General features: G+C 38.8%; 2 protein-coding genes across 6 annotated transcripts; both read left to right on the top strand.

Annotated features, from left to right (window-relative positions):
* The first annotated feature begins 125 nt into the window (after positions 1-125).
* LOC121962444 (macrophage mannose receptor 1-like) lies at positions 126-5,512 on the top strand. 3 transcript variants are annotated; one of them, XM_088073933.1, is made up of 5 exons: positions 126-295; positions 861-986; positions 1,947-2,321; positions 3,150-3,482; positions 4,139-5,512. In XM_088073933.1, exons 2-5 carry the CDS (start codon positions 953-955, stop codon positions 4,477-4,479), a joined length of 1,083 nt encoding a protein of 360 aa, XP_087930059.1. In that variant the 5' UTR covers positions 126-295; positions 861-952; the 3' UTR covers positions 4,480-5,512. The 3 variants fall into 3 exon arrangements, with proteins under 3 accessions (XP_087930059.1, XP_087930058.1, XP_087930057.1); XM_088073932.1 differs by having other exon boundaries at positions 128-295; positions 922-986; positions 3,129-3,482; XM_088073931.1 differs by having other exon boundaries at positions 128-295; positions 3,129-3,482.
* Positions 5,513-6,074: 562 nt separating this feature from the next.
* LOC121961836 (protein mono-ADP-ribosyltransferase PARP14-like) lies at positions 6,075-16,108 on the top strand. 3 transcript variants are annotated; one of them, XM_042511876.2, is made up of 15 exons: positions 6,075-6,356; positions 7,393-7,556; positions 7,723-9,849; positions 10,018-10,254; positions 10,368-10,586; positions 10,683-10,749; positions 10,963-11,109; positions 11,253-11,312; positions 11,701-11,877; positions 12,294-12,432; positions 12,548-12,603; positions 13,229-13,948; positions 14,408-14,541; positions 14,627-14,804; positions 14,957-16,108. In XM_042511876.2, the coding sequence occupies exons 1-15, from the start codon at positions 6,182-6,184 to the stop codon at positions 15,235-15,237; spliced, it is 4,881 nt and encodes a 1,626-aa protein (XP_042367810.2). In that variant the 5' UTR covers positions 6,075-6,181; the 3' UTR covers positions 15,238-16,108. The 3 variants fall into 3 exon arrangements, with proteins under 3 accessions (XP_042367810.2, XP_042367809.2, XP_042367812.2); XM_042511875.2 differs by having other exon boundaries at positions 7,720-9,849; XM_042511878.2 differs by lacking the exon at positions 6,075-6,356 and adding an exon at positions 6,839-6,942 and having other exon boundaries at positions 7,720-9,849.
* Positions 16,109-16,440: the final 332 nt, after the last annotated feature.

Here is a 16,440-nt window from a genome sequence, read left to right as displayed (position 1 = left end):
TGTAAATTTTACAAGATGTTTTTTTAAAAACTAAACCTCTTTATCTTTAAGATAACAGTTTATCTTCTGTTTGTTTTCTATGGCATCATGTAGATGACCTCTGTCATAACTCATGTGGACTTCCTTTTTCTCATCGATGGTAATGACGGAGACCTGAACCTTCCGTGTTTTATTATTCAAATGCCGACAATAAAGTGGCTTCTTGTAGAGCACATAATACTGTATTTAGAGCAGTCTACATCAGCACATCAAAGAGAGACAGTAGAGCGAAGCCAGAGAGACAAAAACACCAGAAGTAAGTTTGAATTGATACTATCTCTTTATCTTTATTTATCTCTATCTATCTATCTATCTATCTATCTATCTATCTATCTATCTATCTATCTATGTTCAGTAAGCATATTTTGCATTTTGTTCATAGAGTGAAGTTAATATTTTGTTTTATTTTACTATACTTATTTTTTTTTTTTATTATTATTTGGAATTAGAACCAAAATTGAAAATTTGCATTGTATCAGGTTGTCATTTGATTTTAAAGCTTTTTTTAAATGACGTACACAATAACAGAAACACCTGAAAATTATAATGCAATCAAATAGGATAAACTTATGCTACAGATGTTTCATTTTTGATGGGATTGTTTCAGAGGTTGTGCTGAATTGATTGATGCATCTTCATGAGCCAATACATCTTAAAAAGTGTTCTTCTCATTTTCAAAAATCTATCTATCTATAGAAAACATTTTTTCTAGGTTGAGTTTTTCTTTAACATTCATGGGCTTAAACATTGATGGATTACAATGTTGTCTCTGATTTGAATGTGATTTGAATATTTCTTTCTATCCTATGTTTCCTTATTAGGCTGCATATTAACAATCCAGAAACGAGCTGTTTAAAATCACGTGGTTTGTTCACTGCACAGAAAAATATCAGCCTTATCTCACAGAGCAAAGATGCAGTGGAGCCTGTTTGTGCTCGTTCTGATGGGTAAGTGGATCGTCTGCTACTGTGAAGCTACATTTGGTAACTTTTTAAAATTTGCTAATACACCAAAAACAACCAATCAGAGCCGAGGAGTCAGAAACGCAGCGTAGTTATGTCAGTCACTATTTGAGTGCATGGCAAGACAAAGGCAGAGCAAATTTATTCATATAGTAAATTTAATTCTCATGCTGTAATCAAATCTCAATTCATATTTTGATCTGCACTGTTCACTTTAAAGCCCTTGGAAACCTGGAGCAACGTCACTGTTTTCAGACACCTCTCACATGAATTTAAATCTTTGAACCTTGAGCAAACTGGTGCAATTTCTTTCAAAAACATTTTTTAAAAAAGGCAATGAGTAACGTGCAGTGAAATGTTCCACAGATTGCAAGAAATTGGTAGATTTAGAAAAATATTAATTTCAAAAGCTATGGGGAAAAAAATCCCAGAAAAAAAGCTAAATAAGGAATTATCATAACCACAGCTTTGAAATTATGTTAGTTAAATAATCTTAATTATGTTGTATTTTTTAAGCACCTTTTCCTGGTAATTTCCTTGTTTGCTTGTTTTTTCAACTTTCCTGTTCTTGTCTTTTTTTGTTGTTGTTTGTTTGTCTTTTTGGTATTTCTTCTTTTTACTTTTCTTTTTTTAATGAAATCAAGCCAATTTGTTCAGATTTCAAAGGGTTAGTGTTGGAGGCTCTGATTGTTTTGTTTTTTTAACACAGACAAATATATACAGTATTATTATTAGCTTGTTCACAAATTATCCGTTTCATTGAGTACTTTGTTAATAAAGCAAAACTTTCAGCAAATATATTAAAAAAAGCTATTTATTTATGTATTTATTTTAATTAAAAAGTAAAGCATTAATCTGTATTCATATTAGACTACTCACTGATTTACTGCCCTGCTAAGGTGTGACCTGTTCAATAACACTGAACAGTATTTTTTCTGTTTTCAGGCCAGTGTTGCTTCTTTGTCTGTGAGCTCTATGAGTACCACTTCATTGAAGAGAAAAAGACCTGGGAAGAAGCCAGGAAGTATTGCAGAGATCATTACACTGACCTGGCCACAGTGTCTAACATGACAGACATGAAGAGACTCAATTACTCTGCACAGAAAGGAAACGGAGCCTGGATTGGGCTTTACAACGAAACAGATGCCAACAGGATGTGGCACTGGTCTCTCCCAGGGGTGGAGTACAATGAAACTGAGCATAATTGGGCTATGAGTGAGCCAAATGACAAGAATAAACCTGAAAACTGTGTGTGGATTAATGAAAATCAATGGAAGGATGGCCCTTGTACAACTGAGAATAAATTTATCTGCTACAATGGTGAGAATATAGTATCACTATTATGTGTAAACAACTTATCCTCCTTTCTAACAATAGTTTTCTTAGTATGTGTATTTTTTTGCTGCTATAAAATATGTCATATATGTATAAGAAAAATCTTAGCCCTTTCTGTTTGTTTGTTTATTTATTTATTTTGGATTTTTTGTTTCATAAGAGTCACTAAATCCCTCACTTTTGGCCTGAGTGCCCCCTTCCTGGAATGCAAAAGAAAAAAGTCTCAAAAATGGGCAGGCCTGGGAGCTAAGAAACACCCAGTCACCCCATTGTGCCGCCTCTTGATCCACAGCCCCTCCCTGCACCGTGCACACACACAAACGGCCTTTGCTAAAATGGACCCTACCCACTCACATTTTGGTTGCGTGGGCATGCGCTGTCAAGCTCATGACCATCAGCATGCAACCTCGTGGTGTCCTCACAATATTGTCGGGCAACAGTTACTGTAAAACGAATTATTTCTCATTCCGATGTTTGTATTTTGTCCTTACCGGTCTGTCCGCCATGTTGTTTCCCTGGCCTTTTCAGTTGCCATAGTTACGAGAATGCGCGTGCATGACAGTCTCCTCCGCAGGGGGAGGAGCTCTGGAGGCAGGGCTGAACGGCAGCAGAGAGGGAGGAGGAGGGAACTGGAGGCTGCACTCTTTCATATTCTCAAAGCAGTCCCTTTCTTCTCAATGTTACCAACCGCAGCTTTAAATTATGTGATCCACCTTATAATACCACCTGTTCTAAATAAGAAAATATGATTTTTATGGTGAAATAACTTGTAAAAATGTGTTTCTTTCTTAGGTTTGTCTGTTAATTCCACAGAAAGGAACAAGTCTGATCAGTTCTTTTGTAGTGATAAGAAGATGACCTGGCAAGAGGCTCAGAACTACTGCAGAGAACAACATACTGACCTGATCAGTGGACGCAAACAGTTAGATGCCATAGGACAGTGCAAAGAAAACGATACGGAGGACAGGTGGATCGGTCTGTTCAGAGACACCTGGAGGTGGTCAGATGGCAGCAATGTCTCTTTTAGATACTGGGATCTGGACTTATTTAAAGACGAAGATAACAAGACTTGTGCTATGACTCTGTTAAATGGAAAATGGAGCTCCGACAAATGTAATGAAACAAAACCCTTCGTCTGCTATGACGGTGAGTTTTGCAAAGATCTGTGTTTGAATATCAATCCGTCATATCACATCTACATAAGTTGTCTTCTTTTCTCAGTTAATTTTTGTTTTTTTTGTTGTTATTTTGTGTCTCTTTGAGGGACTTTTGTGATTATTTTTAGTTGTTATGTATGTCTTAAAAATCATTTTCTTTTCTTAGTATTTCAATTTTTTTTCATTTTGTGTCTTTTTTGGTCTTTTTGTTTGTCCTCGAAACCACTTTGTGTCTTGTTTTGGATGTTTTGTGTCTGCTTGTGCTCTTTTTCTGTCTCTTTGGGGGGAAATCTGTGTCTTTAGGTCATTTTGTGCCTTTTCGAGATCATTTAATGTCCTTTTGGGTCTTTTTGTGGCTTTTTGAAATTATTCGCCTGTGGTCATTTTATCTGTTATTGATGTCAATTTTTTGTCTTGTTATGGGTGTTTTGTGTGTGTTTTGTTTTGCATATCTTTTGAGGTCTTTTTAGGTCTCATTTTAATATACCTGGTCAGTACATGCCAATTTGAATGACATCTTGCGGGTATTGACCAGAGGGGTCCGTGACTCTTTGGGCCCCTGTGCCGGCGTCTGGTAGGCCCTTTCAGTAATCCAGCCTCGCTTCTGCTATGATCCTGTGTTTGTTGCTTTTTCTTCCACGACAGACAAAGTGATCCTGATCAAAGAGAAAAAGACCTGGGATAGCGCGTTGGATTACTGCAGAAAGAACCACAGTGACCTGGTCTCCATCACTAACCCTCATCAGCAGAGATGGGTCCAGGAGAGAGCCAAGAAGGCCAGCACTTCCCGCGTCTGGATGGGACTGCACTACGCCTGCTTTATGGATTTGTGGTTTTGGGTAAATGACTGTGTGGTCTGCTATGACAACTGGGCCCCAGGAGGAAGGCAGCAGGGTTGTGACAGGGCTGCAGCCATGGACAAAGAGGGGAAATGGTTCAAAATGTCTGAAAGTGACACGTTTAATTTCATCTGCACTCTTAAGTAGGTCTAAAAGTTCCAGTGTCCGAACTTTAAAGTCCAAACAAGCTTACAGTACAGTTATATCCTTTTGTCTGAGTTAATTGAATAACAATATGGCACATTTTGAATTCCCAGCTTGAAGAGGGAAAATCAAAATTATAACAGACTTTTTATCTGCAGATTAGACATTGAAAAAAAGTAGCTTAACTAAAGTTAACACGTCTTTCCATCTTTTTGTCCTGATTCGGGACAAAACAAGTGGTTAGCTTGTGTTATTTGATGAGGATGTTATCGTATTTTTCTTCAAAAGTGTGAGCTTTTTGCGTGTCTCTTTATATTTTGTATCATTTCAGTGTGAATAAGGGGGAGACACACTGGAAGAAAACAGTAACAAAAAGGTCTAACATTTAGATTTCATCATGAAAGTTCCCCAGCTCATTATTTACATTAAGACGAGTGTTTTTTGTTTTTTTTCATTTTAAAATTATGTTTTGCTATGCAAACGGGACGTTATACAACTGAATATGTTTTGCATACATTTTCAGAACAGAAAACTCCGAACTCCCTGTAGGGAATTTTGGATATCTCTTTTTATCACTCAATACTTTATCCATAAATAATGTCAACAGCCATTAAAAAATACATTTCTCTGTGTTTGGGAAAAAAAAACGTTTGAAAATCAATGATAAATGAGCAAACTCTTCTGTAAAAACAAAAAACAAACAAACAAACAATTCAGTACATAGATGGAATAAAACTACAACGAAAGTGCTGCTGAAGTGGATATTTTTGGCTTTGAGTTTGAGAAAATGCTAATTTACAGATATTTGCTTTTTGCAGCCATGTATTGTAAAATTCAATTTGAGACACACGCTTCCCCAGCTAATTACTCACATTATTATTTTTATTGTTACGTTTTCATCAAGTGTGTCTCCCTTAAATACACAAGCCTATATTTGTTATCTATAGTAAGAATTTTATTTACTCACTTTGGAATATTTTATCTTTAAGTTTGAGTTAAGTTGATGTTTAAAATAAATAAAATCATATTTCTTGGATATTTCATCTTATTTTATTTTTGAGTTTTATGTAAACAGATAATTGAGTCACTGATGCTGATTAAAGTGATAAACAACAGAGTGGCTCTTTGACAATTTGTAATGTCAACATCTAAAAACTTGCCTGGTTTGAGAGTAAAAATGAAAACTAATGGATTTGTTAAAGGAAATAACGAGCAATACTGAAAACAAAATAATTTTTTAAAAAAAAATATGAATATGTTCTCAAATTAATTTAAGTAATTGCACTTAAAAATCTGGACCTTGTGGCTGGATCAGTTGGAAACCACTGTTGGAAACAAGACAGTTATATTTACCTCCGATTAATTTTGCAGAGTTTTACAATCTGTTTCTGCAATATAAGCTATCCTAGGAAGTAAGAGAACATCGAAAAATGACCAAGTCAAGCACAATACCTATACATTTTACCCAACAGTATTTCAGTAAGTTTACGTTTACTTTACACCACTGTTGAAGAGGATTGTTGAGACATTAGGAAGCATGTGACACAAGGAAGTAACCCTTGTTTTACTTTAAGTGACGGGCGTTTTTGTCGAAGTCTTGCAGTACTGCGCTTGACACCAGAGCGATCAATCCGGATCCAGCACTGTGTCGCTCTTACGTTATCAGTCCTACAGTTACCTATATGTGTAATTATTAAGTCAGACCATGGAGGGTGATTATCAGTATCTAGTTTTCTTCGATTGTCCCAGTCTGGACGCAGAACTAACGAAAAGGATAGAAAAATACTTTAATATTCGTCGCAAATCAGGCGGTGGAGACTGCGGATCGATAAAAAACATACACGATGAAGTTTACAGCATTGCCTTCAGAAAGCAAGATGGTAAGAAGCATAATTTTATCCTTTTTTTTGTTGAATGTGGTCAATTTAGTTCTTAAATATAGTGTCATGTTGTGCTGGTGAAAGTGAAAGTATTCGCGCACCTAAGAACACGTTGATCTCTTTCGACTATTTCTTAATAAAACACACACACACACACACATATGTGTGTGAGAGAGAGACTAGGCAGAGACTGAATTTTGTGACTGTTGGTGTGACTTTTTCACCGTTTTTATATCAACCGTCACTGTCTAAACTTGCAAACATAATATTCAAGTTTTACTTTCACATTTAGTTCAGACTGCTCTTTAAATAGTACAGGCTGCATATTTAGACCTAAACTTTACACATTATATATTGCCTAGTAACTGATATTTATGTCAAATTTATAATTTATGGTGTTGTTAGGAAGTTGGTAAAACAGAAGGCATCACAAAGAGCAGAGGACCTGTCTTTGTTTCAATCAATGCACCACATGACAGATAAGGGCGTGGCATAAATGTCAGCTGTCACAACTTTGAGATGGAAACACCTGCACATGGGCATGGGTGCATAAACAAACACATGGCTCCTGGGAACAAATTTAAAAGAAAGGTCAACCAATCCTTCTACACTGAAGAAATACAACTGCATTGTGGTCGTTTTTTTGCATTTTGTAGTTATTTTTCATGTCTTTGTGGTAGTGTGTGTCAATTAGCTTCTTTTTTTGTGGTAACTGTGTAGATTTTTGCATTGATTTGGGGATTTCTTTGTGGTGGTTTTGCATCTATTGGGTCATTTTTCATCTGTTTGTAGTTATTTTGCCTCTTTTTGATGTAATTTTGCACATCTTTGTGTGTGTATTCCATCTTTATGTGGCCCTCTTTTGTCTGTCTGCTGTTTGTATCTCTTTTTAGCTGTTTTGTGTTGCTTTGTGGCCATTTGTACAATAAGTGGTTTCTCTCATTGGAGCAAAACAAACCACCGAACCACAGATACTGAGATGTTTTCTGTTTTGAAAGACAAAAGGCTAAAAAGTGATCCGTTTTTTTTATCTCAGATCAGCAAAGAGTGTTGCAGAGGTCTGAGCATGTGTTGGAGTTTGCAGGAGGTCCTCTGGTGCTGACGGTGCGAGAAAGCCCAGAACTTTCCACCTGCTCTCCCATCACTACCTCAGCAAGAAGCAAGCCGCTTAGCCCAATACTGGACTTAACTTCATTACAGGTCAGTTTGGGAAGTCTTATGAAATAGTGTCACATACTCAAATTTCCACATGGGGAAAAAATAATGTCCAATCATTTTTCTCATATTTTTTATGTCTTGAACATCAGAATTCTTGAGAATAGTTGTCATCTGTGTTAATCAAACTTGATGTAAATCTTTCCAGCAGCAGTCCCTTCCTACTTCTTCAATCCTGCAAACGAGTGGTGAAGAATATGAACTGCGACCTGATCCTTACCTCCTTCGTTACCTAAAGGAATGCCCTAAAGCTGGGGAAAAACTAAAGAAAGACCTTGCCTCTGTTGACTGCTCTGCTCCACTTTACCCAGAGGAGGGGAAGGTTTTAATTAGGCATTTAAATCAACGTGGTGCTGCAGATGAAGGTAAAAATTGGAAAGCAGACGTAGACAAAGTTTTTGATGTCTACCAATGCCACTATGAGGTGGAGCTACACAGAGTTAAAGCTTTGCTTCAGTCCAGCAACTTCCATCAGACCACAGATGAAGTTAAGGTGTACAGCGAGGTCGGGATGGCTGTTGTTGTTGGGGAACGTTCCCAGGTGAACGCCAGGTTGGTTAATGTAGAGAACTTGTGTGTTAAACGAGGGTCAGGTTTAAGTGAGAAGCGAACTCGACGACTAGGTGAGGCCAAACTCCGTCTACTCTGGAAAGAGATTGAGCAAAGTTTAGGAAGAGATTTTCCAGGAGTGAAAGTCACGCAGGGAGCTGCAGGTCAGTTAGTTTTGGAAGGTTCTGTAGAGGAGATTCTTAAGGCTGGCAACTGGATCTCTGAACAGGAAAATTTGGTGTTAGAAAGGACCATTTCTGACATGAGCCCACACTTTTTGGCTTTCTTGAGAAAGGCATACGGAGGGCCAGGGGTGCTAGGTGACTTTTTAGGGGTTGGTGACAAGGTGGAAATAGAAATACGAGACACAGAGCTACGATTCTTTACATTCGCTGCTGATAAACTGGATGACACAGAAAAAAAACTGCACAAAACATTCAAGGAAGTTAAGATCAATGTTCCTAACTGCTCTGCTGTGCCATCTGAGCTTCGGGAAAAGCTTAAGTCCAAGACAAATGAGATGAACGAAGGCCAATGCAGGGCTCAGGCTGTGTTTGGCTCAAACAGCACGGTGTGGTTGCTGGGCCATACCAAAGAGGTTGAAGAGCTGAATGAAGCTGTCACACAATTTATTTTGGACCAGTCAAGCATAGAAGGCAAAGTCATTCTCCCTTATCCAGAGTTAGTACAACTCTTACCAGAACTGCTGCAGCTACATGGCTTTGACTATTCAGGGGTCACCTTCCATACTTTGGCATCTTCCTCCATGCCTGTAGTGTTGCTGGAAGGTCCAAGTGGCAAAGTGACTGGAGTCAAGAATAGGCTTGGTCCATTTGTGAACTCGCTTGTGCAGGACAGAGTTTCCATTGACCTGCCAGGAGCAGTGAGGTATTTCGAAAGCCCCTCTGGAAGAGAGACCATTTTAAGTGTTGCTCGTTCTCAGAAGTGTCTTATTCAGCTTCAAGAACAAGCTCACGCTACTAGACAGATTTTGGCATCTGGCGCACAGTTAATTAAAGGAAGCACAACAGTTGCTAGTTACAGCCTTCGTGACGGATTCCAAGTGCTGGTGTGTCAGGGCGACATCACCAAACAGGAGGCTGATGCCCTGGTGAATGCTGCCAATGAAGATCTGAACCACAGTGGAGGGGTTGCTGCTGCCCTGAGTAAAGCAGGTGGTCCTCAGGTGCAGAGGGAGAGCAGAGATATAGTAAAACAGAATGGAAAAATTCCTACAGGTGATGTGGTGGGGACCACAGGAGGGAACTTAAAATGCAAGAAACTGCTGCACGCTGTTGGACCTGTAGGTGGAAAATCGGGTGGCAAAGAAAGGATGGTGCTGGAAAAAACTGTCCAGACTGCTCTGAATCTTGCAGAGGCAATGGAGTTCAGGTCTATAGCCATGCCCTGTATCAGCTCCGGTTTGTTTTGTGTTCCTGTCATTGTGTGCTCTGAGGCTATAGTATCTGCTGTTAAGAGGTTTGGCAGTCAGGGAGGAAGAAGTCTGAGAAGAATCATCCTGATTGATAACAGAGAAGAGGTGGTGAGGGCCATGCAGGAAGCATGTGATCGGCTTCTTCGAGGGACAAGAACTGAAAACAGCGCACAAAGAGATCTGGATTTCCAGATGGATGCTGATGCCCTAGACACAATGAGAGAAGCCACTGCTGGAGCTCCTGGAAATGGTGTCCTCATAGAGATCATTCAGGGAATCATCGAGACCCAGCAGGTGAGGAAGTTTGTCAAGATGTTGCATTAATGTATCTGTCGATACTTGATTCAGGAAGTTTCACAAGGGTACTAAAGTCTATTTGCATACAGAATCTACTTTCGGGATAAACCTGGTGGTTAGGATTAATTGTAAACAAGAATGAAATCAGATTGTTGTTTCTCCTAGGTGGATGGCCTAGTATCCCCCATGGCTGGCCATGATCCTCTCTCTACCCGTGTTGGAAACGCTTTGTCCAACATGGTTGGACCTCAGTTGGCTGCAAGGTTTCATAATGAAGCAGGAGGAGCAACTCTGCCTGGTCAGACAGTCCTGGTGAAGGGCTTACCTGTACTTCAGTCCAAAGGGGTGTTCTTCCTCAACCTCCTTCCTTGGGATAATAACCAACATGGAACTGCAGTCCAGGTAAAATCATGTTTTCTGTGAATATGCCTAGGTTTTCGTGCAACCATGTGTGTCTTTACTGTGTTTGAGTTTTGTTGTTTTGTAGTAACATTGATAATCCTTCAATATTCCAGGCTCTGAGACAGGGCATCAGAAAAATTCTGGCCTCCTGTCAGGACACAGGCTTTAGCTCAGTTGCTCTTCCTGTGCTTGGGACCGGTTCTGTCCTCCGTTTTCCTCACAGCGTGACGTCCAGGGTTATACTGGAGGAGGTCCGTGAATTTGAACAAGTCAGCACATCATCTTTCTTGGTCCGAATTGTCATTCATCCCAATGACAAAGAATCTAGCAAGGTAAAGAAAATGCAGCAGCAGTGCTTTGTTACAAAAACGGGAATACATTGCTTTTTGGGGGGAACAGGAATTAAACCCTTCACTTTGTCAATACAGGCCTTCCAGTCTGTCCAGGAAACGTTGCATCTGAGAGGTTTCACGAACGATGCTAACCCAGAGCAAGGTTAATGTGGATATTTTCTTTTCACCATCAGGAGTCACAAAACTTTGATAAATTACTTGCTTCCTTAACCTCTAAAGCAGCAACAGTCATTGTAAGGAGACTTGCTGTTATTGTGCCTCTCTTAGCCACTGTTGATTCAATGTAAATAGTATGGCTTCAACTGAAACTTTTAAACAGATAATTACACTTTCAATGTTATTGGCATGACTTTAGCCTCCTTTTACCGCCACGTCTCCATAACGGATTATGAGGTCACAGCTATGCTGGGTGAGGTCAGGCTTCAGATGGTCCGCGGGGACATCATTCATGAGAGCACTGATGCCATTATCAACACAACAGACTTCTCCAGCAACCAGTCGGGTATGATGGATTTTCTAAATGTTTTCATTGTCAAAAAAACACAAGTTTAAGTTGCTATGGTCCTCTACATGTATGTTTTGTTTAGTGTACATTATGTTAACTTAGAGTAGATCCTAAAATAACTGTGTTTACAAACTTTATAGGTGTGTCCAAAGCTATTGTAACAGCAGCAGGGCCATCTGTCCAAGCACATTTAGCTCAAGGTAAGTCTGAAAAATGCTGCAGAAATACTTTTGAAGTGGTTTTGGGGATGTGCTGCACCTTTGCTTTATGAATACAAACAACACAGTGCAACTGGCAGACCTTAAATCTGTCCAAGAGCACTTCATCCATCTGATTTTATAAGCATTTTTAATACGTGCATAAAAAAACTGAGTTAAAGCACCATAAATCTGGATAAACTGAAGTATTGCAAAAGTTTTTCAGCTTGACTGGGGTATAAAATTTGGGATATACATTAAAACAAAATTCAACAAACTTTGCAACATTTTCACCACCCAGCATGTTCTACACCAATCCAATAAATGTTTTTATTTATTTTTTTATATTTATATTTTGGGATGTTGTATTCATTTTATGATTTTTTGTCAGTGGGGGTTCCCGCAGACTGTATGTGCACCACAGGACCTGGCCTGCTCGGCTGCAGGGAAATCATTCATGCTAGTTTTAAGAGTGACCCTCAAATAATTCGGAAGAATTGCAAAAAGATACTGAAGCAGTGTGAGACCAAAGGATACCGATCGGCGGCCTTCCCAGCTATCAATACTGGTTTGTACTGCGTGCATTTGTGTTGATGTGTATTTGTGTATTAAGATCAGAAATTTAATAACAACATATATGTTAAAACAACAATGTAAGTCTAAAAACTTCATGTTAAAAACATTCGTACTAAAAATTAGATCTCAAAAATGTAAGAAGACGAAATAAATGTACAGAGCAGCATTCATACTGACATCTAGTATTTAAATATGAAAGAACATTATATTTAAAATGCTAAATGCAACACATTTGATACAAAGTGTTCAATTATGTGTTTTATGTGGTCAATATTATGGTCAACACCAAGTTTTTCTTAACCACTATTAATATTTTAAGGTTTAAACACATTACATAATCAAGCTACTGTGGTATTGTAAATGGCATCACTTGTGGCGTCTCTAATCATTACCTTTATTTCCCATCAGGTATGGGTGGTATGGACTCTGTCAAAGCTTGTAAAGCCATGCTGGATGGCATGACCTCAGCGATCACGGACTTGAAACCGAATTCACTCAAACTCATCCGCATTGTCATCTTCCAGCAACCGGTCTTCCAGGCTTTCAGGTCAGATATAAGTCTCACTTATATGATGTAAGGTTAAGTTTTAGCAGGAGTTGCATTGTTAGACCAGTCAGAATAACTTGTTTTAAACTTCCTGCCCTGTAATATGTTTTTGCAGATCAGAGCTGGAGAGGCGCTTTGGGCAACCAGCCGCTTGTCACCTCAGCCTCAGAGGTTTGTTGTCATTTATTATGCTTATAAGGTATAAGGTAAGATTTACCATGTTTATCATCTTAGTTTAGCATGGTAACATTTGCTAACTGGCATTAAACACAAAAAATAGCTGAGATTGATGGATGTGATTAGTTTTGCAGGTATTTAATCACACACCAAATATTTGACATAAAACATGGAAATTATGGCGATCAAATAGCTCCATGCCAGATAGCTAGAGTAAGGTACGTTGAGGCAACATAATTGTATTTTTTAAAGTTAATTGTTCTTCAAATTCAGACTTCAAATTATGAAGTCTGCAACAAAAACTGCCAATGAACTGTCCATGATAATGTCACTCAACAAAGGATTAGAGGAGCAGCGTGTAGGATTTAGGGAGATCTAGTGGCATCTTGTGGTGAATTTTGAAAATATTTTGGAAATGTGTCACATAGTCATGAGAAAACATTTCTTTTTCATGCACAAAACAAAATAAACATTTAAACTTCACAGCATATCAATATGTATTGGTATTTAGCACATAAAAGAATTTGATTGATCAGATAAACAGTATTCTCAGTTAAGGTCAGGTGTTAACTAACCTCAATTCATTAATCATCCTCATTTGTTCCTTCTCTTTTTTTAGAAAAAGCTAAACAAAAGCTCAAGAAGTGGCACGACAAGTATTCAAAAACCTCCACTACTTCAGGACCTCGAGACAAAACCTTCCTCTCCTCGAAGCCGCCACCAGCTGTGATAGAAGTGATAGGTTGTAGTTCAGAGAGCATCAAAACCCTCAAGAGAAATTTGGAGGGGACCCTGCAGAAGCAGCTAGTGGAAAGAGAGGTGGATGTGCATGATTTTTCCAGGCTTGATGCCATGGAGCTGGAGGCAGTGCAGGCAAAAGTCAAAATCTTAGGAATAAGCCTGGAGTACAAGAGACGTCAAAGTCCTGAACGTGTAACTGGCAACAGAGCAGGAAACACAGCTAGAGCTGAAGTGAGAGATCGGTCAGGGTCTGAGAGAGAGGTGTATGTGCTGAAGGGCCTAAAAGAGGACGTGTTAAGCGTCACTGAGCTTATAAACAAGGCGTTTCAGAAAGCACTTTGCGAAGACCTCCAAGATAAAGAAGAAGCGATGTTGGCTCTCAGTGTCCAGTGGTCGATTCAGGATGTAAATAAAGTCTGGCAAGAGCTGAGTCTGCATGACAACTACATCCTGGAGGAGGCTCACATGATGAAACAAGTGTTCGTAGAGATGATGGGACCAGAAGGCATGATGGTGAAAGTAAACCTGAAGTCACAAGAAGCCACAAATTGGCTTACGGGCATCACTTACAAAGTGAAAAGGAGCGAGTCGGATGCAGGTATGTCTCATTTTGTAGTTTTACTTACTTTACTTTCACATTCAGAAACTTATTTTAAAACCATCCTCTTTTTATGCCTCAGTGTACATGTCATTTTAGTGAATGCAACATCTCAAGTTGCCATTAGGGGTTCTCTTTAAATTTGGCACAAATGTTTATTTGGACTAGAATTGAGCAGGTCAATATGTGAACATGATATTTCAAGAACACCTTCAAGGAATTTCTCAAAATCTGGCACAAATTTGGACACTTGGACTCAAGGTTGAATTGATTTTGGTTTTTAAAAGTCAACACCTTCCAGGAGAAGATGTGTGTGAAGCATCCATGTTTTTACAGACATGGATGTAAACTGTATATGCAACTTGACTGGTTCATGGAGGCCTACAATTAGGTAGTAATTTTAATTTGAATAGTTAAAAATTCTTAAATTATTATTCGTTTTTGTAACTTCTGCTTTAGGCTTGGAGTTGCCAACAAATTGGGAGCCAATGCATGGAGAAATCTTTAAAAAGGTGGAGCTGCAACCTAACTCACCAGAGTACCAGGCTGTAGCCCAGGGTTTCCTCAAAACGGCTAAATACAACATTCAGAAAGTGAGTATGCAAACATAAAAACACATTTCTCATAGCAGCACTAAAAACCTACAGTTCAAAATAAGTAACTTTTTTCTAATTTCAGATTGAGCGCGTGCAAAACGTCTACCTGTGGCACGCCTATAGTGTGTGTAAGCAGCGCATATTTGCAAAGAACGGTCCAGCAGAACTTGGGGAGAAGTCTCTCTACCACGGCACATCAGCACAGGCATGCAGCTGCATTGAAAAGGACAGATTCGACAGAAGCTATGCAGGAACACACGGTAAGGAATGTTGTCACATGTCAAGCTCAGAAAACCGGTTTCTGGCTGCAGCTTCACAAGAGTGGCGTCAATATTCTTGTCTTCTTTTGACAACAAAGTGAATCGTGTGTTGAACTTAAATTTGTGTCTTTTTTTGTATGATTTTATCACAGCTGCTGCATATGGAAAGGGAGTTTACTTTGCAGTCAGTGCAGAGTATTCAGCATGTAGATTTTCCCCACCAGACGCGTCAGGCCTGAAGCGGCTGTATGTGGCTCTCGTCCTAACTGGCCGTTACACAGTCGGTAATTCCTCCATGAAAGCAACTCCTCCTCGAGGCCAAGACCCCACAGACTGCTACGACAGTTTGGTGAACAGCCTGCAGCAGCCCGCCATGTTTGTGATCTTCCACGATGACCAGGCCTACCCAGAATACCTCATCACCTTCAAATGAGTGAAACCAAAAAAATGGTTCAGTTCTCTACTGTGACAAGTCAGTCGCCAGGAAACATATTGTTTGTTTCTGCAAACCAAGTATATGTCACATTTTTACATGATTGTAGCATGATATGCTGAAATATAGATATATAATATAGATATGCTGAAACTTTATATTTCTTTAAACTTAAATTTAGTACTTCTACTACGGCTTTTGGGAGCATAATCCCCGCTGGAAACACAGTGATGTCTCTGGAAAAAAACAGCTGCTTTTTGTGGCTCTATCCAGGCTGGAAACACAGTTATGCAGCACGTCTTGTTAAAAAACGATAGATTCTTGTGGTTCTGTCCCAGCTACAAAAGCAACTATATCTCAGCATATAAAAAACTAGTTCTTGTGACACAATCCTGCATTGACAGCCTTGTGAAATCAAACGAACAGGTGCAATTCAAAATACAAAACTCTATTTTCCTATTTTTTTCTATTTTCCCTCAGAGATCCCAAACTTTTCCAGGCTGGAAAATTGGTAATTCTCTCCAAAATGTTGGTGAAATGTTTATAAAACTAAAATTTACTGGGAAAATCTATGGTTTCAGAGGTTAAAACTATCCAAACATTTAATTTATTTATTTTTATGGTCTAATGTCTGTACAGTGAAGTAACGGAGGAGTCCATAGTAAAGAGATTTCTGGCATCATGAAAGTAACAAGGATTTTTCTTTGAAGGGTGCAAAATAAAGCATTTACATACTTAATATTTGTAACTCAAACAAATACAAAGTCAAATCACAATTGACAAACCCCTATTAATAATCTCAGAGGAAGTACAACTTTCTTAATTCTTTCTGTAAATTAAAGAGCTCTAATAAAATGATGATGGCAGATAAGATGATTACTGTGGTACATTATGATGCAAAGGTGTTGCAAAATGGTATTAACTGAGTGCGGTGATGCATACACACATTTCTTTTTAATATTATTTTTTGGCTTTTTGACTTTATTTGACAGTTTTGGCGTGAAAGGGGGAGAGAGAGGGGATGACATGCAACAAAAGGCCAAGGTTGGGACCTGCAGTCACTGCATCAGCGACAAAGCCTTTAATATACAATTTATTTGCTCCAACATACAACACATCAGTTGAAAAAAAATAAATGAAACATAACTGTATTCTCATTTTTAACTGACAAACAGATCATGAAGGTTTTGCCAGCAGTTATTT

This window comes from Plectropomus leopardus, chromosome 23, assembly GCF_026936395.1.
Source record: "Plectropomus leopardus strain MGB_pleo_1.0 chromosome 23, ASM2693639v1, whole genome shotgun sequence".
Classification (NCBI taxonomy): domain Eukaryota; kingdom Metazoa; phylum Chordata; class Actinopteri; order Perciformes; family Serranidae; genus Plectropomus; species Plectropomus leopardus.
This window is presented reverse-complemented; position numbering and strand designations above follow the sequence as displayed.

What these genes read in the sequence shown, in the direction of transcription:
- LOC121961836 (XM_042511875.2), top strand. Translation starts at nt 6,182, where the DNA reads ATGGAGGGTGATTATCAGTATCTAGTTTTCTTCGATTGTCCCAGTCTG. An exon ending in CGATGCTAACCCAGAGCAAG is followed by an intron (nt 10,750 to 10,962) that starts GTTAATGTGGAT and finishes GCATGACTTTAG; the next exon opens with CCTCCTTTTACCGCCACGTC. An exon ending in AAGCTATGCAGGAACACACG is followed by an intron (nt 14,805 to 14,956) that starts GTAAGGAATGTT and finishes ATTTTATCACAG; the next exon opens with CTGCTGCATATGGAAAGGGA.
- LOC121962444 (XM_088073932.1), top strand. Translation starts at nt 953, where the DNA reads ATGCAGTGGAGCCTGTTTGTGCTCGTTCTGATGG. An exon ending in GTTTGTGCTCGTTCTGATGG is followed by an intron (nt 987 to 1,946) that starts GTAAGTGGATCG and finishes TTCTGTTTTCAG; the next exon opens with GCCAGTGTTGCTTCTTTGTC. An exon ending in TAAATTTATCTGCTACAATG is followed by an intron (nt 2,322 to 3,128) that starts GTGAGAATATAG and finishes TTTCTTTCTTAG; the next exon opens with GTTTGTCTGTTAATTCCACA.